Source organism: Carettochelys insculpta, chromosome 1 (assembly GCF_033958435.1).
Source record: "Carettochelys insculpta isolate YL-2023 chromosome 1, ASM3395843v1, whole genome shotgun sequence".
NCBI lineage: Eukaryota > Metazoa > Chordata > Testudines > Carettochelyidae > Carettochelys > Carettochelys insculpta.
In genome coordinates, this window is record NC_134137.1 from 214,078,758 (window position 1) to 214,100,165 (window position 21,408).

A 21,408-nucleotide genomic window follows, 5' to 3' on the forward strand; every position below is an offset into this window, starting at 1 on the left:
CGGAGGACACCGCACATGCGGCACCGCCCTCGAGCGTGCCGAGCTCGGTGCGGACAGGGCCGGAATCCCCTGTATGCTCCCCAGCCCGATCCCTGCCGGCAGCAACAGCGAGCGGGACGGGAGGAGCGGGCAGCCCCCAGCCGCAGCAACAGCTGATCGGCGGCGGCACGGAGAGCCACGTGGAAGCGGCTCAGTCTCCGATAATCAGCCAGCCGCCCCGCACCGCAGGCAGGGCGGCGGCTAAACAAGCGCCAGTACCGGCGGCACCGCGGGCAGCGGCACCGACCCCCGGGGAACCGGCAGTGCAGAGCGCGCAGGCACGCAGCCTGCCGGCACTGGAGGGCACCGCACGTGCGGCACCGCCCTTGAGCGTGCCGAGCTCGGTGCGGACGCCGGAATCCCCTGTATGCCCCCCAGCCCGATCCCTGCCGGCAGCAACAGCGAGCGGGACGGGAGGAGCGAGCAGCCCCCAGCCGCAGCAACAGCTGATCGGCGGCGGCACGGAGAGCCACGTGCAAGCGGCTCAGCCTCCGATAATCAGCCAGCTGCCCCGCACCGCAGGCAGGGCGGCGGCTAAACAAGCGCCGGTACCACTGACCCCCGGAAAACCGGCGGTGCAGAGCGCGCAGGCACGCAGCCTGCCGGCACCGAAGGACACCGCACGTGCGGCACCGCCTTCGAGTGTGCCGAGCTCGGTGCGGACGGGGCCGGGATCCCCTGTATGTCAGGGGCGGAGTTACCTCCTCAAGGGAGGGGGAAGACTGCACACAAGAGGAGGCATTGCAGCCCCTCTCCGCACAGGGCTGTGGAGTTGCTTTCTCACAGCCCTCCGCTATGTTGCAGACTCCAACTAGAAGGCAGGGGTCCCCCCCCAGCCTACCCGGAGCCCCCTTCTCCATTTCTGCAACCAGCCTCACCCTGGCTGGGACCAGCAATCTACTAGGGAAAAATCCCTACAAACGATCTCGTACCCCCGAGGGCAATTGCGACCGGGGACAGAGACTTAAGCATCTCAGGGGGGACTGGTTATGGAACCCCGAGATTTTTCCTCGCAAACCTCTAGTGAGGGGGTGTACCATCATCAGCAGGAACCGGAAGGGTCCAGAGAGACGTACCCCAGCGGTTCCTCGCTCTCCTCCCCGGATGAGGCTACGGCCCCAGGGGACGTGCATCCTCCGGACGATCTCAAACAGTTCCAAGAGCTGTTTTACGAGGGTGGCCTTCACGCAAGGCATCCAGACAGCAAAGGTGCAAGAGCAACACCATAAGCTCCTCAAAAATCTGAGACCTCCGGCCTCCTCCAAAATAGCAATACCGCTGATGACGCAATCTTGGAGTCTGCCACTATGATATGGCAGACTCCTGCGACTATTCCGCCTGTCCACAAGAGAGCGAAAAAAAAAAAAAATACTTCGTGCCGACAAAGGGCATGGAGTTCCTGTTCAGCCACCCACAACCAAATTCTTTGGTGGTGGAGTCGTCGCAACGTGGGGGAACAGACAAACATGCCAAAAAGCTAGAGCTGTTGGGCAGAAAGGTCTACTCCTCCTCCACGCTACTGTTGCCAATGGCAAATTACGCAGCGCATCTAGCGAACCATAATTTCGACAACCACATTAGGTTAACCTCCCTCATGGACTCGCTTCCAGAGGGCATGAAACCAGTGCTCAAGGCCATCATCCGACCATTTTATAACCAGTGGCAAAGGATCACCACAGACAAATGGGTGCTGGAGATCATAGCCACTGGGTACGCCATCCCCTCCCAGTTGCTCCCACCGCCATGACCTCCACCCGGGGCCCCACCTCCAGGAGGCCTCCCATGTAGCGAGGCTCAAGCAGGAGGTAGACCATCTCATGCTTGTAGGGGCAGTGGAAAGAGTGCCAGAGCAACTGCAAGGGAGAGGGTTCTACTCGAGGTACTTCCTCACGGGGAGGTCCATCTTAGATTTTCGAGGCCTCACCGGTACCTGCGCAAGCAACGCTTTCGGATGATCACAAACGCCTCCATCCTTACGGCACTAGACGATGGAGATTGGTTCGCAGCCCTCGACTTACAAGGTCCTACCGTTTGGGCTCTCCTCAGCCCCCAGAGTCTTCACCAAGACCTTGGCAGTGGTGTCAGCCTACCTGCACAGACAGGGGGTATTTATATTCCAGTATCTGGATGACTGCCTACTCAAAGGGGCCTCGAAGGAGGAGGTACTATGCATAATATGTGTCACAGCAGGCACGTTCTCTTCGCTCGGCCTGCTTATCAATCTGACAAAATCAAAGATAGACCCCACACAGGACATAGAGTTCGTAGGGGCACGCATAAATTCTATTACAGCGAGGGTGTATCTACCAGAGACTCGCTTTCGGGCCATCGGCTCCCTCGCGCAAGGCTTCACCTTCAGCCCTATGGTGCCAGTTCTGACGTGCTTACAGCCACTGGGCCACATGGCAGCAGCGACGTTTCGTAGAACAGAACGCCAGGTTACACATGCACAGCATGCAGCATTGGCTGGCGAGCGTATACAAACCGGCAGCACACACTGTTCACAGGATGGCGTCGCCCACAACAGAGGTGCGCAAATCCCTGCAATGGTGGGTAAACCCCGGGAACCTGCTAACAAGGGTACCCTTCCACCAACCACACGTATTGGTTTTTCTTACTACAGATGCCTCCCTCATAGGGTGGGGAGCACACATGGGCGAAGAGGTGACGCAAGGGCTGTGGTCCTCCATGGAGCAGTCACTGCACACAAATATACTGGAGCTCAGAGCAGTGTTCAATGCCTGCAGACACTTTCGAGACCAAATGAAAGGCAAGGTAGTCGGGATCAGTACAGACGATACCTCCACCATGTTTTATATAAATCGGCAAGGAGGAGCTCGGTCCCGTGCCTTATGTGTAGAAGCAGTCCGGTTGTGGAACTGCTGCATCGCCAACAATATAACCTTGAAAGCCTCGTACTTACCAGGCGCTCGCAATGTGAAGGCAGACCAGCTGAGCAGGCGTTTCGCACTCACGCACGAGTGGCAGATCCGTCCCGATCTGCTGCAACAGATTTTTCCACGCATGGGGTTTTCCCCAGATAGACCTGTTTGCTACTCAGCACAACAAGAAGTGCCCACGATTCTGCTCCAGGGCAGGACTGGGACGGGGGTCCCTGAGGGACGCCTTCGCGATCTCATGGAGGGGCCCCCTGCTTTACGCTTTCCCTCCCACAGTGCTCATCCACAAAGTGTTGCAGAAAGCCAGGAGGGAAGGAACCTGAATGATCCCGATAGTCCCAACGTGGGATCGACAGCAATGGTTCCCCCTACTCCTGCGCATGTCGGACCGGCCACCGATGTCCCCTCCGGTGGCGCTGGATCTGCTCACGCAAGCCCAGGGGTCCATAGTGCATCCGCACCCCCAAGGCCTGCGACTACAAACGTGGTTAATCCATGGCTCAGCTCCCTAGAGAGCACATGTACGGAGGAAGTGCAGCAAGTCCTAGAAAGTAGCAGGAGGACTTCCACCAGGAAGACCTTCAAGCAGAAATGGACTCGCTTTACGGCATGGTGTTCTACCAAACAGCTAGCCCCCTTTCGGTGCCTATGGCTGTGATATTAGAGTATTTACTGGACCTCAAGAGAGGAGGACTCTCGCTATCCTCGTTTCAGGTCCACCTGGCCGCCATTTTGGCATTCAGACACGAAGAGGAAGGGCACACGGTGTTCGCCCATCCCATGGTTACCAGGTTCTTCAAAGGGCTGGTAAGCCTATACCCCCCTCAGAAACCGCTTCCACCTCTGTGGAACTTGGACCTGGTGCTTAATGCGAAAAGGGGACCACCGTTTGAGCCTTTGGCCACGGTTTCCCTCCGCCTCCTTATGATGAAGACGACCTTTCTTCTCGCAATCACGTCAGCTCGCAGGGTGAGCGAGCTTGAGGCAGTTATGGCAACGCCGCCCTGCGCTGTTTTTCCAAGGAGGCGGTAACCATACGGCTGCATCCAGCCTTTGTTCCTAAAGTTTCTTTCTGAGTTTCATACTAACGAACCTATTGTTTACCCTTGTTTATCCAAAGCCTCATAACTCTAACAAAGAGGCGCGCCTACACCTCCTGGACGTGAGCAGGCGCTAGCTTTCTATATGGACAGGACCAAGTCCTTCCGGAGAACGGATAGGCTCCTAGTCTCTATCGCTCCCAAATCAAAAGGAGAATGTCTCTCTTCGCAGAGAATCTCTAAGCACATCGTATCTTGCATAAAAATGTGCTACAAACTCAAAAAGACTCCTTTACTGGCCACGCCCAGGGCTCATTCCACTAGGGCGGTGGCAGCATCAACAGCCTTTTTTTCAAGGGCGTTGCGCTAAAAGACATTTGCAGAGTGGCGACCTGGTCATCCTGTGACACCTTCGCCAAACATTACGCCCTTCACAGGGTATTCCAAGAGGATACCCGTCTCTCGGCAGCGGTCCTCTCGGGGACAAGCTGCACATAATCCGATTACCCACCTCCTATCTTGGGTTACTGCTGGGTAGTCACCTAATGTGGAGCACCCACGGGGACACTCGAAGAAGAAAGAAAGGTTACTCACCGTAGTAACGGTGGTTCTTCGAGATGTATCCCCGTGGGTGCTCCACTACCCGCCCATCCTCCCCGCTCCGGATCTCTGTTTAGTGTTTTGCAGGAGCATCCGAGGCGGTTGGTCAAGGAACTGGCAGGGACCGGATCGCGCACATGGCCGGGAGCACGCGGGGGAGCGGCGCGCACCGGCGCATGCGCGGTCCGGCAGAAACTGCTTGGAAGATCCGATCTGCGGCGCCGGGCGAGCCCGACACCTAATGTGGAGCACCCACGGGGACACATCTCGAAGAACCACCGTTACTATGGTGAGTAACCTTTCTTTTCTTACATACAGAATGGGAAGCAACTGTCTAGGAAGGAGTACTGTGGAAAGGCATTTAGGGGTCATAATGGACCACAAGCTAAATATGAGTCAGCAGTGTGATGCTGTTGCAAAAAAAGCAACCATGATTCTGGGATGCATTAACAGGAGTGTTGTGAGCAAGACACAAGAAGTCATTCTTTTGCTCTACTCAGCACTCATTAGGTCTCAGCTGGAGTATTGTGTCCAGTTTTGGGTGCCACATTTCAAGAAAGATGTGGAGAAATTGGAGAGGGTCCAGAGAAGAGCAACAAGAATGATTAAAGGTCTAGAGAACATGAGCTATGAGGGCAGACTGAAAGAACTGGGCTTGTTTAGTTTAGAAAAGAGAAGACTTACAGGGGATATGATAGTGTTTTTCAAATACCTCAAAGTGGGTTACAAGGACAAGGGAGGAAAAACTGTTGTCCTTGGCCTCTGAGGATACAAGAAGCAATGGGCTTAAACTGTAGCAAGGGAAGTTTATATTAGACATTAGGAAAAACTTCCTAACTGTCAAGGTGGTTAAACGCTGGAATAAGTTACATAGGGAGATTGTGGAATCTTCATCGCTGGAGATATGTAAGAGCAGGTTAGACAGACACCTATCAAGGATGGTCTAGACAGAGTTTGGTCCTGCCAAGAGGTTAAGGAACTGGACTCGATGACCTTTTGAGATCCCTTCCAGTTCTAGTGTTCTATGATTCTGTGGTAGTGTATTAGTTTGTGAACTTTACAGGGCAGGATATCTGACTTCATATGCATATATAGATATAGTAAAGTACCATAGATGTTTATAGTGGTATAGAAATAAAACACTATTCTTACAGGACTGAATTATAAGTACCTTGGTAGGCAAACAGCACAACTCTTATTGATATTAATAGGAATTTTTGTTGGAGGACGGACTTCAGGAATTGTCCTGTAGCTTAAAAACACACCACTTCACAAATGCAGGGCCCAGTCCTATAATCCTTATTCACAGAAGTAGTCTAGGAACATACAAAGGAGTTGCAGAGCAAGATACATTTCCTGAATTAAACATTTACAAGCTGAGGTCCAATCCAGCTCCAAAAGAATTCTTTCCACAGACTTGGATTATTTTTAGTATTCTGTAAGAAAAACAAAGTCTAGAAACTCTGCTCACATATCTATACCAGCGATATCATCAAAGGATCTAAACACATCAACCACACCATCAGGGGCTCTTTCACCTGCACCTCTGCTAATATAATATATGTCATCATGTGCCAGCAATGCCTCACTGCAATTTACATTGGCCAGACTGGACAGTCTCTATGTAAAAGAATAAATGGACATAAATCAGACATCAGGAATGGTAATATACAAAAACCTGTAGGAGAACACTTCAGTCTCCCTGGACACTCAGTAACAGATTTAAAAGTAGCAGTCCTACAACAAACAAACTTCAAAAATAAACTCCAAAGAGAAATTTCAGAGCTGCAATTAATTTGCAAATTTGGGACTCTCAACCAAGGATTGTACAGAGACTGGGTATGTTTAGCTATTACAAAAGCAGTTTCTCTGCTCTGATAATGGGCCACATCCTCCCTGACTGAACTGACCTGATTTCTCCTCTGTAGATGTCCACAACTCCACATTAACTGCTGATAATGGGCCACATCCTTTGTGACTGAACAGACCTTCTCAACTCTGGCCCTCCCCTTGACTGAGACTCACTCTTTAAACCCTCCTCTGAACCCCCGCTCCCCCACTCATGCATCTGGTGAAGCAGGTCTTTGCCCATGAAAACTTATGCTCCAAAATATCTGTTAGTGTGTAAGGTGCCACAGGACACCTTGTAGCTTGGGAAGATACAGACTAACTCAGCTACCCCTCTGATAAGTGTACAGAAAGGCAGACCGAATGTATATTTTAATTATTTCTATTGTAAATGAGTTCCATGCTGATAAACATCAAAGTAACTTTTTCTGTTAAGATAAAATGTTCTTCTTGCTTAGTTCCTAAATATAAAGCTCAGGACTTTTTTTGTGGTGGTACGTGCCAGTAGTGCATACCAATACCTCTTTGCCAGGGTTCCTGTGGCTGGGGTTGCTGATGAAGCTAGGTTGCTGCGAGACAGAGTGAGAGGCAGAGCCCCCATTTTCCCTGACTCCTCCCCCCCCCCACCAAAAAAAAAAAAAACAACAACAGAACTTTCTCATCTTGGTGAAGTCCTGTGAGAATCTTCAGAAATAGCCTCTGTTATGTGTTTATGAACGCTTTAGGCATCATGGATTTACTGCCTATAAGGTATGGAAACATCAACTGTTTTTTCAAATCTCTGGCTTAAGCTGGACTTTCCACAAATGTGATGCAAGCTAAAACATGGCCTAACTCAAACATGAATTAGCATGGAACCTGATTTGTGGAAAAGAGGGAAGTGCACCAGGCTGAGTAAACAAAGCTGACAACCTAAAAAATTAAGCGTAGAGTAGTGAACCTACCTCTCTTGGGTCAACAAACAGCCTGATGTAAGTCTAGGCACTCTAGGGAGAGCAGTAAAGGCATCGACTAATGCAAACCTTTTGAGCAGGCCCCTTGCTCCCAATAAGTTCAGAGCAACATGTGGCTCTTTGACTTCAGGAAGATCATCTGGTTCTTTGACTGCACTCCCAGCTCCTATTCCAAAAAAGTCTAAAGGGCCATGTCTACACGTGCCCCAAACTTCGAAATGGCCACGCAAATGGCCATTTCGAAGTTTACTAATGAAGCGCGGAAATGCATATTCAGCGCTTCATTAGCATGCGGGCGGCAGCGGCTCTTCGAAATTGATGCTCCTTGCTGCCGCACGGCGCGTCCAGACGGGGCTCCTTTTCAAAAGGACGCCGCCTAGTTCGAAATCCCCTTATTTGATGGGAATAAGGGGACTTCGAAGTAGGCGGCGTTTGAGTGCCTATAAAAACTACACAGGGAAGGCACAAGAAAGAAAATTCCCCAGCTTTAAACAATCCTAAACTCAGCCTTCTACGGGTGTTCAGTAATATGTGTTACATGTTTGAGAATCCTAAAAATCCTATGCTGTCCATTGCAAACTGTTAAAAAGTTGTCAGACTTCCACTCACTGGTATGTTTTATTGGGCTGTACGGTCTGTGTTGGTGGCAAGGAAAAGCACACAGTTGAAATCTAAGGTCAAAGCTTTTATTTGGCTTTGAGGTTATGGACTAGAAGACTTTAAAGAATAATTTTTTTTCAGTTGTAGAATAGTCAGGCAGTTGTAAGTTTAGATTCAATTGCCATTGGTAAAGCTCTTTACCTGGGGTCTTTCCAGTGGAGGATTTTTGGATTTTTGAGAAGCACTTGATTTACTAATGTAATGATTTAATTCCAATCCAGTATACTTTACCTTTTACTAGCGCTAATAATTTAGTTTTAAAAAACCACAAGGAGTCCTGCGTCACCTTAAAGATACAGAGATTTATTTGGGCATAAACTTTCCTGGTAAAACACACTTTTCTTGGGGTTTTACCCAGGAAGGTTATGCCCAAATAAATTTGTTAATCTTTAATGTAACGGAATTCTTCATTGTTTTTGCAGTTACAGATTAAAGTGACTACCCTTCTGAGTTTAGTCTCAGTGATATGCTTTCTTGATTTTTATGTTTAATGGTTATAATAAAATGTATAAAACTGGTACTGAATCATATTTCTTTTAATAAATAACAAGGGATAGGACTCCTTGAGGAATATTAGCTGGTCTAGCCTAAAGTTCCACTTCAGTCTTTGAATCTCACAACTATTATTATTATTTATATTATGCTAGTACCCAATCACAGATCAGACCCTTACCATGTTTCATGCTGTACAAATACTTGGCAAGGACAGTCCTACCAGGCAAAGCTTAAATTTTGCCCTGGCATGAAGTATAGATTTAGTCATTTACACCAGTGCTGATCTGATCATTAGAGTAGACCTGTCTTGTGAGTGTTAATATAAGATACCATATTACTTGTGCTGAATGGACTGTAACTACCATTTGGCAAATGAATTCAGGGGATTTTTAAGGGGAACCTAACTCTTATTTTCCCCTTAAAAATCCTATCTTTAATCTAAAACTTCCATAAAAGAAACATGCCACCCAAAGATGTTACATGTGCACATGTGAATTTTAATAAATGTACACTGTGCTTTCTGAAACTCCACCATACTTTACAAAAACTCAAAAAATATTATTTATTCTGCTTTGGTTCATGAAAAGCTGAGTTTTTGAAAGAAAAAATGGAATATTTAATTCATATTTATTAATGGAATGTTTTGCAATTTTTCTTTTCAGGAAGAAGAATCAGACAATGAAGAGAACTATATTGATCTGAATGTTCTAAAGGCACAAACATATAGATCAGTAAGTTATTACCTATTAGCACTCTGATAAAGTATAGCATATCTTTACATCTTAAATACAAACTTATTTACATTAGCGTTACAATTTGTTATGAAAAAGGCAGTCACTTGATTTTTGTCTGAAAATACTAATATAGTCTAAACATAGCAAACATACTGTTGAAGAACAGCTTATTTCAAAAGACACACATCATGTTTCTAGTCTACAGAATCTTTGAAAGTTATATGAATCCTGAAGAATCAGCTTCCAAAACCTTAAATAGCCACTTACTTCTATGTCTGTATTTTTAATTGGGTACAAAGTAATTTCATATCTGTTACTTTACCAGTAGTTCTTTATTCATTTCATTCACGTTAATGCTTAATAAAATTAGATGTTTAAGTCCTAATAATTATAGACTCACAGAACAAGAAATCATAAAATAATAAAATCATATAGTTGTAAGTCTTCCAAAGTATGAGTACATCTTCCTTTGCTGAATGTCTTAAGCCATTGTAGCTTGATCACCTAGCAACTGTTTTCCTTTGAAATTTAGAAACCTTGCAATGTTTGTTTAGGATATCAATGAATCCACAAAACAAGAAGAGATTTTACAGTCCACAACAGATGCAGCGGAATGGAACCTAGAAGTGGAACGTGTTCTTCCACAACTAAAAGTTACAATCAGAACCGACAATAAGGTGTGTAAGGGCATGATTATCTGCCTTTTTTATATATCCCAGTCTTTATACAACACTTAATAGTTTACAGTGAGATAGTGCAAACTTTTGGCAAGTTGCTATCCCCTCCAAGAGATCTGAGAGAATTATTTTAATGTGTTTCTAATATTCTGTAATTATTACTATATTAATATTAGAGCATTTAGTCATGCTTGTGTACTTGAATTCCACTGTAAACTCTTTTAAAACATGGAAAACACTTTTCATTATGAACTTTTGATTTAGCTTCTGATGAGAGGTTTTATTGGGACAGTATACAGGAAACACATGGATTACTGTTGTATGGTAGCTTTATGTCAGCCACATGAGAGGCATAGTTTCTAATTCCAGCTGTGGTGCAAATTCTTCTCAGTTTGAGCCACCTCCATCTGGTCCTCAGCCCATTTTTAAATGACAGCTTGAATCTGTCTCTTACTGTAGGGGAATGAAGCCTTGCTAAATCTTTGCCATGAAGTGTAGAATTTTGTTAAAGCCAGTCTGTGCAAGAGTCTACATTACAGTACACGGTCTGCTGGTTCCCAGTCCACAGTCCTTCTGTGTTAAACACGGAAGAAAGATGACTCATTATTCCCGTGTGTATGCTTTAATGCTCTGAGAACATCTGGAGGCAGGTCTCCTTTCCTATCTGGTCTCTCCCACCCAGTATAGAACAGCATCACTGTTCATAGTCTCTGGAGTTTCCTAAGGTATGCATATACACTCAGAACCAATAGAAAGTTGGCATATACTTAGAAACAATGGAAGACAGGCAGATTATTCACAGAGCATGTTATAAAATAAATAGTATGTGCAAATACAAAGTACTACTACATTTTTGTGTCCTGTAAATTTGACATCACAATGGCTGTGTCTATACTACAAAATAACTTCGAAGTCGCTTACTTGGAAGTAAGCAACTTCGAAGTAGAGTGTCCACACACAGAATGCACGCTCCCTTACTTCAAAGTAGGCTTTCCCCTACTTCAAAGTTAAACGGCCACACACAACTACTCCCTACTTCGAAGTAAGGAGACAGGAAATGAAGGCATGGGGTCGCATGGCTGACAAGCCCTTCCAGGCTCCCAGCCAGCCAACCCCTTAAAAGACCCCTCCCAGCACCCACAGCCTGCACGTGCTCAAGGCTGACAGGCTGAAGACAGCAGCAGCACGTACACAGGGAACAGCCGGAGACCATGCCAGCTCCCCCGCCTCGGCGAGGACGATGCCATCACAATCCTGCTCAGCCTGCTGGCCATGCTGCTCGCCATACACCACCAGCAGCGCAGGCGGCTCGCTCTCATGGGACCCAGCCTTGAGGCCCTTGCCACCCTCATGCTGCCCCTCCGCTGTTCCCCTCCCGAGCTGGAGCCAGTGGGCCTACGCCACCAGCACCAAATGGTGGGACCAGCTGGTGCTGGAGGACTGGGATGATGAGCGGTGGCTCAGGAATTTCAGAATGACCTGGCAGACATTTGAGGACCTCTGCCATTGGCTCACCCTAGTCCTCCAGCACCATGACACCCATATGCGGCCAGCATTCCCGGTGCAGAAGAGGGTGGCCATTGCACTATGGCGGCTGGCCACCCCCGACAGCCACAGATCCGTTGGCCACCAATTTGGCATAGGCAAGGCCACCGTTGGAGCAGTGCTGAAGGAGGTATGGCCAGCCCCCACCATGGACACACCCTGGGGAGAGGGTGACCAGGCAGGGGGCACCCGGTGGGGGGCATGGGGCCCCCAGTCCAATGGTCATGGACATCCCCCCCTTCCCCCTATGGGTCATCCAAGCCATCAACACAGTGAATGGGGGTTCGGTCAGTTGGTTTGAGGCGCGGAGGGCTGGGAGCCACATCGGCCATGGCCGCCCCTACTGCCCTGGGACTGGGGTCCCCTGCAGGGCTGTGACGGGGCCAGGACCACGAGGAGGTGGGGCTGGGGTGGGGGTGCCACAGGCTCTGCCCCCACGGGGTAGACAGGAGGGGCCACTGGGGCTGGGCCAGGAGTTCCCGCCTCCATCAGCAGCCACTGGGCCAGCTCAAGCTGCTCAGCTGGCAACAGGTCCACCACACATCAGGCAGCTGCTGGATGGGCGGCTGCGGCTGGAGGGGCAGCCGCGGGACGGGCTGGTGAGGGCGTGGGAGGCTAGGCAAGGCAGCCACCCAAGGCCTGGAGCACAGCATCCATGCTGTTGGCCAGCCTCACCCTCACATCCCACTCTGCCTCCAGCCATTCTCGCAGCACCCCGGTCAGCTCCTGCATGACCTCCCAGTTGGCGGCCACCTCATCCCTTCACCACTGTCTCCGAGGGGCCCATCCACAGCCGTGGAGGAACGTGGGCTGGGGCGATGGGGCAGCCTCCTGGCCTTTTGCAATCATGGCCCGCTTAGGACTGCAGGGACGGCTGGCTGGCGAGGGACCTGTGGACATGAGGGGACAGGGACGGACCATGAGTGCTGGCTCCCGACCCGTGGGGGGGCTGGATCTCCTGCTCCCTTGCCCCCTGCCCCACCTCCCTGCCGCCCGATGGCCCATGGGATCCCGCTTGACAAGGATCAGCCCGTGTTCCCCCTGCTCCCCCATCTTCAGGTGTGTGGACTGTGGGGCTATTCTGGGAGGGGCCCCTTCCCCATCCCTTGCCATGTCCCACTTGCCCCGAACATACCGGCTGTGACCTGCTGGGGCGAAGCCCGGCTACATGTTGCCTGGCTCGGTGCTCCAGAGGGGAGGGAAATGACGAGGGCCCCATCTCTGAAGACCCCATCATTGCCCGTGGTCTCAGTGGGCCGGTCTCCGCATGGGGGGCTGGTGGTGCTGGAGGGTCCCGCCTCCTCACCGCTGTCTGCAGGGGGCGGAACGGAGGTGTCCACCGTGTGCTCCGGCCTGGCCACCTCCCTCGGCCCCAGAAGCCTGTGCAGCTCCTGGTATTGGGGGCAGTGGATGGGCCATGCCCCCGACCAGCTGGCAGCATCGCGGGCCTTGATATATGCCTGGCTCAGCTCTTTTAGTTTAATTCGGATGCTGCTATTGGGGCAGTCGGGGTGTCCACAGGCGGCGAGACCGCTGGCCAGCCGGTCAAATGCCTCGGCGCTGCGCTAGCAGGTTCCAAGTTGCTGCAGGACCTTCTCCTCCCCACAACAAAGTGAGGAGGTCCTTCAGCTCTGCCTCTGTCCAGGAGGGTCCCCTCCTGGTGCGGCCCTTGCCTGTGCCCTGTGATTCCTGGAACCCCTCCTCTGGAGCCCCCGGAGGGGGAAGGGGGTCCTGTCGTGCAGTCATGGTGGGTAGGGGCTGCAGAGGCTGGCAGATGCTTCAAGCAGGGGCAGTCCAGGGCAGAGCTCGTGCTGTCCCTGTTGGTGGCACACTCTCAGCTTCCTGCCTGGGGCTGCTAGGGAACTGCTTCCTTTAAGGCCGCCAGCAAGGACCATAGAGCCCTGCCTGTGCTGGCCCAACTGTCTCCATCCTCTGGGGTGGGGCCCCTCCTTGAAGGACTCCTTAGTTTGAAGTAAGGAGTGCAGAGTGTCTACACACATTAACTTCGAAGTTACAGGTCGAAGTAAGCCGCTACTCTGTTCCTGGGAATGGAGTAGTGACTTCAAAGTTAGCCTCACTTACTTTGATGTTAACTTTGAAGTAAGGAAGAGCATGTGTAGATGCTCTGCAGGCTACGTCGAAGTAGCCCCTAACTTTGAAGTTAACTTCAAAGTTAATTTGTAGTGGAGACACAGCCACTAATTTTTCACCAAACCAACAAAAAAACAAACCCCACAACCTGGGATCTACTGCCAATTTTAAGCCTCTACTATCTGCCACAGTATAATATTAATTTTATCTTGTCACAGTTTTGTCTAATTTCTGAACAGATTTTGTTGAACATCAGCAAAATAACAGGCAACAAGTCTCAGAGATGTTTAACAACTGCTTGGGGTGTTATCTGTGCTTCTGTCTCGTTATCCTCTATAGGCACCAATCCAGCAAAACACTGAAGCACATTGAATAGTAACAGAGGGGAAGCCATGCTAGTCTATACACTATCAAAACAAAAAGCGGTCAAGTAGCACTTTAAAGACTAGCAAAATAGTTTATTAGGTGAGCTTTCGTGGGAAAGAAATTTGGCACATTAACACATGGTTTAAATCGTGATGGGAACTTTCTGAGTCACTATAGGGGCTTGTCTGCATACTTGGCTCAATCTAATTCTTGACCTTCCCCCGCCACCCCTCCACTCTCTGATTTGCTCACCTTGATTATCTTTTTCTGATTTGTCCTCCTTGTTTTACTGTTTGTGGTTCTCTGTGCCTTAAATATTGAGTCTATTCTGGTCTGGCTATGGTCTGAAGAAGTGGGTCTGTCCCACGAAAGCTCACCTAATAAACTATTTTGCTAGTCTTTAAAGTGCTACTTGACTGCTTTTTGTTTTGATACTGAAGCACATGTGTATTCTCATTGAAGTCAGCAGGGCTACTCATGCTTAAAGTTCAATGTGAGTGTGTTGCTGGCTTGGGCTATGGTTTGTTGTGGGAATTTTGGAAAACAGTTAATTTTACTTTCCCCAATCTACATGTAATTTGTGAATGTTTGCTCTAATCCAATAGTTAGAAGTATGGGTTTTTCTTTCCCCCTCCTTTCTTTCCCTGCCCTCACAGAGAAGGGGAGAAAGGTTATCTTGCTTTTTCATTTCCTTCCTCTCCCAATGATATTGGAGATGAATCGGAAAGGAAGAGCTGACAGTTTGAATATTTTCAGGGCTTTTGACATTTTAGTTATGCTCTTTCTCTGCCTGAGATATAGCAGAACTAGTGGTAATTAATAGCTCAATGTTTGTGCCTGGAAGACTTTCATCTTAGTGTTTACTAACAGCCAAATGCACTCCAGAGAGTATGGTCTCTGGGCCATTTGTGAGTGTCAGAATTTGGTTTTGGACATGAATGTTACAATGTGAAATTTAGGAGTGTGATGAATTACTTTACTCTGAAGCAGCTGCCAGAAGGGATGTAATATGGCAGCTGTGTAACAACACACAGTAACAGTGCTGAATGGGCAGGTACAACAATAACTGTGAGTTGCATACAAGCCTCTTCAGCTCTTTTATGTTTACACTGTTACCTGAATTTATAATTGAGACATTTTATTAACTTTCTGATGTATTTTTAGGATTGGCGAATCCATGTAGATCAAATGCATCAGCACAAAGATGGAATTGAATCTGCTTTAAAGGAGACTAGGGTATGTCCTACACATACAGAGTATTCTACTGTACTGGTCTCTCTACATTTTTTAGCTGCCCTCTTTGCGCTCTCTCTCTCTCTCTCTCTAGATATATATAGATATATATATCAATATTTCCTAATTTTATTTGGCCGCAGAGCCCTTTTAAACTCGAAAGAATTTTCCGGAACACCATTCTTAGGCTCTACCCCCCTACACCCCCAAATCTACTCCTCTATTCCCAAGCTTTAATTCCCATCCTGCAAACACCCCACCCCATCCCCAGGCTTAACCTTTCTCAGCCCCAAAATGGCCCCTGGGACTAACCCATCCATGTCACATGCAACCCCCGGAAGGAGGGCTGGCGTGGAGGTGTTCTGCTGGTGGGGGTCAGCCAAGCCATGAGGGGTGTGGTTGCTCGGGCACTGGGGTAAGTCAGAGGCTCTCTGCGGCTCCCTGCCATGCCATCGCTGAAATAATGGAGCTAAATTTAGTTGGTTGATTGTCTGGATCCTTCCTGCTGTCTTGCTGTCCGTTAAACCAATTCAATTTAGTGCTGCTGTTTCAGCGGGGGCAGGGCAGGACAGGGAGCCACAGAGGAGTCAGCTATTGTGGTGGAATTTTCTCGCAGAACCCTTATTTTCACTTTGCAGAACCCGGGGGTTCCGCAGAATGCCGTTTGGGAAACACTGATATATATTAATTGTCTGATTCGGTTTTCTTGGGATTGTTACAGCACTATGGAGAAATGCAATAAGTATGATTGAGGTCTGGCAGGACTGAAATAAAGTTGTACGCAGTAACTCCTCACTTAACATTGTCCTGTTTAACCTTGGCTATGTCTACAGTTGGGCAAAACTTCGGAATGGCCTTGCTAATGGCCAAATCGGAGAATACTAATAAGGCGCTGAGATGAATATGAATGAATGACTGTTAAGCACCTCATTAGTATGCCACCAGCTGTGAGACTTCAGAAGTGCCACGTTTCGCTCCTGCGTGGCTCGTCTACACGGGGGTCCTTTTCAAAAGGACCCTGGAAACATCGAAATCCCCTTATTCCTATCAGCTATTCCTATATTCATTTCAGTGCCTCATTAGTATTCTCCAATTTGGCCGTTAGCATGGCCATTTCGAAATTTTGCGCAGGTGTAGACACGGCCCTTGTGTCATTGTTATGGTACTTTTATATATTAGAGCATGTGCTTGTTTAAAGGTGTGCAGTGCTCCCTTACAATGCCATCTAGCCTTCTCCTTTGTCCACTACTTGCAGAATTTTCTGGAAAAACAGCCTGACATTGTGGGGTCTTGGAACCAGGGTGAGCTGGCAGCCCCCCATCAGCTCCCTTAAATTCCATGTAAAGTACCGTATGTGGCTGGGTAGTTGCCAGCAGCAAATTCAGCTGTTCTTTTCCTCCCACTGCTTTGCTGCTCCTTCCTTCTGCTTAGGAGCTGTTCCCAGGAGCCGCCTGCTTGCTGTGCAGCAGGGGTGAGAGAGGAGGAGGAGAGCTGCCCCTCCCTCCCCCCTCCTTCCCTCATACCCCATCTCCACAAAGCAAGTTACAAACAGCTACAGATTTCTCTCTGAACTTCCTGATTTACATTATGGTACTTAAAGGACAGTGTACTTGAAATGGAGTCAGTTTACTTTAAGGGGAAATGCACATTTCTGTCTGCCTCTCTCTCAAACACACAGCCTCTCTCTTACACACACACGCACACCACTAGGCACTGTGCAGCTGTGTATGCACCACCCAGAGGAGAGAGTGTTACACTCCAAGGTAGTATGGGTTCATCATCGTCGTGTTCAGTTTCTGCAGGAAAGTGTTTTCAGCCACTGCCATGTCTGTTGTGTTTTCTCCTTCCTGCCTCAGTCCATGCCACTTTGTAGAGTGTGAGGCTATATTAACAACAACATCTTAACCTTTGAGGGCTCAGCTGAGTGCTAGTTCACGATTTAGTAGCAAGCCATTCCAGGGACGCATTCCTCCTTCTGGCTCCACCACCAGAACCAAGCTTCACAGTCATCACTGCTGAGTACAGGATTAAATTATACTCTATGGTTACAGTCACATTAGCAAGTTTTGCCAGCAAAACCCCAGTTTTGTTGATAAAACTTGTGTAGCATGCACACACAAAATGCATTTTGTCAACCATATCTGGACAAAACACAGCACTCTTGCTCTGCCTCTCAGCCATGAGGCATAACGCTGCTGTTGATAGATCCTGTCAACAAAAAAGCTGTGTGGCCACTCTGGGAGGGCCTCCTCTTTACAGACAGGGCATCCAGAACAATGGGCGGCCATGCCTGCTGTGTTTCCGGGGGCCTGTTTTGTCGAGAGAGCAGCTGGGCAGTATGGTTGCTCTGTCGACAGAGCAGAGCACTCTCACAGAAGGCTTATGCTAACTGCTGTAGTCAAAATAGCTTTCGGGCGGTGAAACTTAATATACGAAAGTAATCTTAAGGGGAGAAGCACTATTTCTAAAGAAATTTGAATCTGGGCTTGACTGAAAACGAGAAAACCTTATCGTAAGTTCTGTTTTAATAACAGACCAAGAGTCCTAGAAATTCTTTTTAATCTGATTTCTATGATTCAGTGTCTGTTCAAGATTAGAGGAGTTGTAATAATGTTTATGCATTTATATAAAGTATAATCTTACATGCAAAATATCACTTTCTAGGGTTACTTTGACAAACTTCATAATGAAATCAGTAGGACTCTTGAAAAGGTCAACAGTCGGGAAAAGTACATCAATAACCAGTTGGAACATTTGGTTCAAGAATATCGTACAGCACAAGCCCAGCTGAGTGAGGTAATGCATTGACTCATGGCTGTTTCTTTTTGTAGTGCTCAGTTGCCTTCATTGTGGCCAAAGGATGCAGTGCAACCTGCAGAGTTCACATCTACTTTCCTATGACTGTAGGTGGAAGATAAAGGCCTGGATGTAACATGTAACTTCTAGGCACCTAAAAAATCACTGTGAAACAAAGACTGAGACAGGCGATAGGCTGCCTTTCAAGGATTTGGGAAAGGGAGACATTTTAGACTTCAAATAATGAAAAACAATTTGCAAGGCAGGGAGTTGCCTAAACTAACCAATGGTAGATGCTGCTTTGTGCTAAGCCCTACTCATTTTACAAAGATAAGCACCTATATGAAAGTTGTAGAGAGAGGCTAAGTGATTTTTGTGGTGAATCCTCCTCTGGAGTAGGGCATCTGTACGATCTAGTTTCACAAGAAGCTGGTGGGGGACTAGAACTTCCTTATAAGTTTTAACTCAGTGGTTAGAGTACTCACTCACAATGTGGGAGACCCTCAGTTCAAGCCTCCCTCCCTCCCTTCCTCCAGCTGAGCAGGAGAGCAGGGATTTAAATGGGGATCTGCCAGATCTCAGATGATTGCCCTTGTCACTGGGTTCTGAGCTAATCATTGTGGGGGGGAACCTCAATATTTTAATCAATAATTAGAGTAAGTGGAACAGGTTAAACGCTGCTCTTGCCCCCACACTTCCTTCCTAGGTCAGTGCTCTCACCACCAGGCTACAGAGTCATTCTGCTTATGCTGTTACTGTCTCATGTACTCGCTCTCTTTCTCTCTCTGGTCCAAACAATTTGTGCGCCAGCAACAATTTCAACAGGAGAGGCACGTCAGAATATTCCATAGTACAGTTGTCAAGGCACTCAGTGGGGGAGGGATGACATACCTGTTAAATCAACTGCTCCCCCTCAGGCAGAGATGGATTTGAACCAAGTGTATCCCACAATTCAAGTCAGCACCTTAACCACAGAGCTTAAAGTTAAGAATGAGTGTCTCCTCGTCACTGCCTCTCTCCAGGTGTTTTGTGTAAACTTGCCTGGAGGACCTGATCCAGCACATGGATGTAGCAGAGGTGCAGTTAAATTCAGAGTGGTGACAGATTACATTTCCCCTTTTGAGAAGAAGTCCCTCCCTTGTCAGCAGCCCCTTATTTGAGTAAAGGGCCGGGGGTTCAGGTCTGCTTAGTGCCATCTCAGTTTGATGAAGTCACTGGCCTTGGGTAAGGCACTTGCGCTCTCTGGCTACGTCTAGAAGGTGTGCTGCTTCCAGCAAGGTGTTGCAAAGGAGGGTACTTGACAATGTGAATAGCCAGCATTTGCATAGTTGCATGCTTCATTTGCGTAATCATGCAAGGTCATCATCACAGCAGAGGCTTCTGTCGTCACAAAACAAGCCATGTAGACGAGGTTCTGTGAGCAAACACCTCCCTTGTCAGCAGCTCCTCAAAATAATATGTGCCTGATCTTTCAGACTCTTCCTCACATGAGTAACACCATTGATTTCATTGGCACCGCATACCAGGGGAAAGCTGACAAGTGCAGAGGCGCACATGGTTCAGACAGTGGCATCCATTTGGGCAGGATCTCTTATTGCAGATTCTCTATGTGCTAGTGAGGAGGAGAGGATGGAACATGATAAAACACAGGTAGGTTCTGACAAGGAACAGTCAAGTAAAACAGAGTCCCTTTCAATCACATCATGTAATGGCAGGCAGCTAAAGAGTGACAAGTTTTGAAGGGCTTATATACAAATGCTAGAAGTCTGAATAATAAGATGAGCGAGCAAGAGTGCCTCGTATTAAATGGAGATGTTGATATAGTAGATACCACAGAAACTTGGTGGAATGAGAAAAATCAATGGGAACCAGTCATACCAGGGTACAAAATGTCTTGGAAGGATAGAACAGGTCGCGCTGGAAGCAGGGGTGGCACTGTACGTTAAAGAAAGCGTAGAATCAAATGAAGTAAAAATCATAAATGAACCCAAATGTGCCATAGAATGTCTCTGGATAGTAATTCCATGCTTGAATAATAAGAATATAATGGTAGGGATATATTACCAACCACCTGACCAGGATGGTGGTAGTGACTGTGAAATGCTGAGGGAGATTAGAGAGGCTATCAAAATAAAAACCCCAATAATAAAGGGATACATGGCACCTCAGGACGGGAGGCTGAGGTAGAGTTTCTTGACACCTTAAATGACTGCTTGTTGGAGCAGGAAGTCCTGGAACCCACAAGAGGAGAGGCAATTCTTGATTTAGTCCTAAGTAGAGCACAGGATCTGGTCCAAGATGTGAATGTGTCTGGACCTCTGTGTAATGGTGACCATGATATAATTAAATTTAACATTCCTGTGTCTGGGAAAATACTACAGGACTGTGGCCCCACTTGGCCAAAACTTCGAAATGCCCATCCACTGAGAGGAATGAGGGGATTTCAGAAGGAGCGGGGTCTTTTCGAAAAGAACCCCCTTGTAGCCACGCTGAGCTGCGCACTTTCGCAAGCGGCGCTTTCAAAGTGCCGTGGAGGGAAGCGTCCTAATGCTAATCAGATGCTGAATATTCAGTTCAGCGCTTCATTAGTAATCTTCAGAATGGCCATTTGCATGGCCATTTTGAAGTTTTGGCCAAGTGTGGCCACAGCCCAGCAGTCCAATACTGTAGTATTTAATTTCAGAAAGGGGGACTACACAAAAACGAGGAAGTTAGTTATACAGAAATTAAAAGGTACAGTACCTAAAGTGAAATCCCTGCCAGCTTCATGGAAACATTTTAAAGACACCATAATATAGGCTCAACTTAAATGTATACCCCAAGTTAGGAAATGTAGTAAAAACCAAAAAAGTGCCACCATGGTTAAACAATAAAGTAAAAGAGGCAGTGAGAGACAAAAAGGCATCCCTTGAAAAAATGGAAGTTAAATCTTAGTGAGGAAATAGAAAGGAACATAAACTCTGCCAAATGAAGTGTAAAAATGTAATTAGGAAGGCCAAAAAGGAATTTGAACAACAGCTAGCCAGAGAAAGTAATAGCAAAAAACATGTGGAGTACATTAGAAGCAGGAAGCCTGCTAAAGAACCAGTGGAGCCACTGGATGACTGAGATGCTAAAGGAGCACTCAAGGATCATAAGGCCATTACAGAGAAACTAAATGATTTATTTGCATCAGTCTTCATGGCTGAGGATGTGAGGGAAATTCCCAAACCTGAGCAATTCTTTTCAGGTAACAAATCTGATGAACTGTCTTAAATTAAGATGTAATTAGAAGAGGTTTTAGAAGAAATTGATAATCTAAATAGAAATAAGTCACGAGGACCAGATAACATTCCCCCAAGAACTCTGAAGGAACTCAAATGTGAAACTGCAGAACTACTAACTGTAGTTTGTAACCTGTCATTTAAATCAGCTTCTCTTCCAGCTAATGT

The 21,408-nt window shown here is 47.6% G+C and overlaps 1 protein-coding gene across 4 annotated transcripts in view; it reads left to right on the forward strand.

Annotated features, from left to right (window-relative positions):
* Positions 1-21,408, forward strand: part of IFT57 (intraflagellar transport 57) — a 54,089-nt gene that overhangs the window by 19,404 nt on the left and 13,277 nt on the right. For all 4 annotated transcript variants that reach the window (XM_074998917.1, XM_074998892.1, XM_074998902.1 and 1 more), the window contains exons 5-8: positions 9,198-9,266; positions 9,824-9,946; positions 15,113-15,184; positions 17,846-17,977. In XM_074998917.1, coding sequence (XP_074855018.1) covers positions 9,198-9,266; positions 9,824-9,946; positions 15,113-15,184; positions 17,846-17,977 — 396 coding nt within the window. The remainder of the gene's footprint in view (positions 1-9,197; positions 9,267-9,823; positions 9,947-15,112; positions 15,185-17,845; positions 17,978-21,408) is intronic.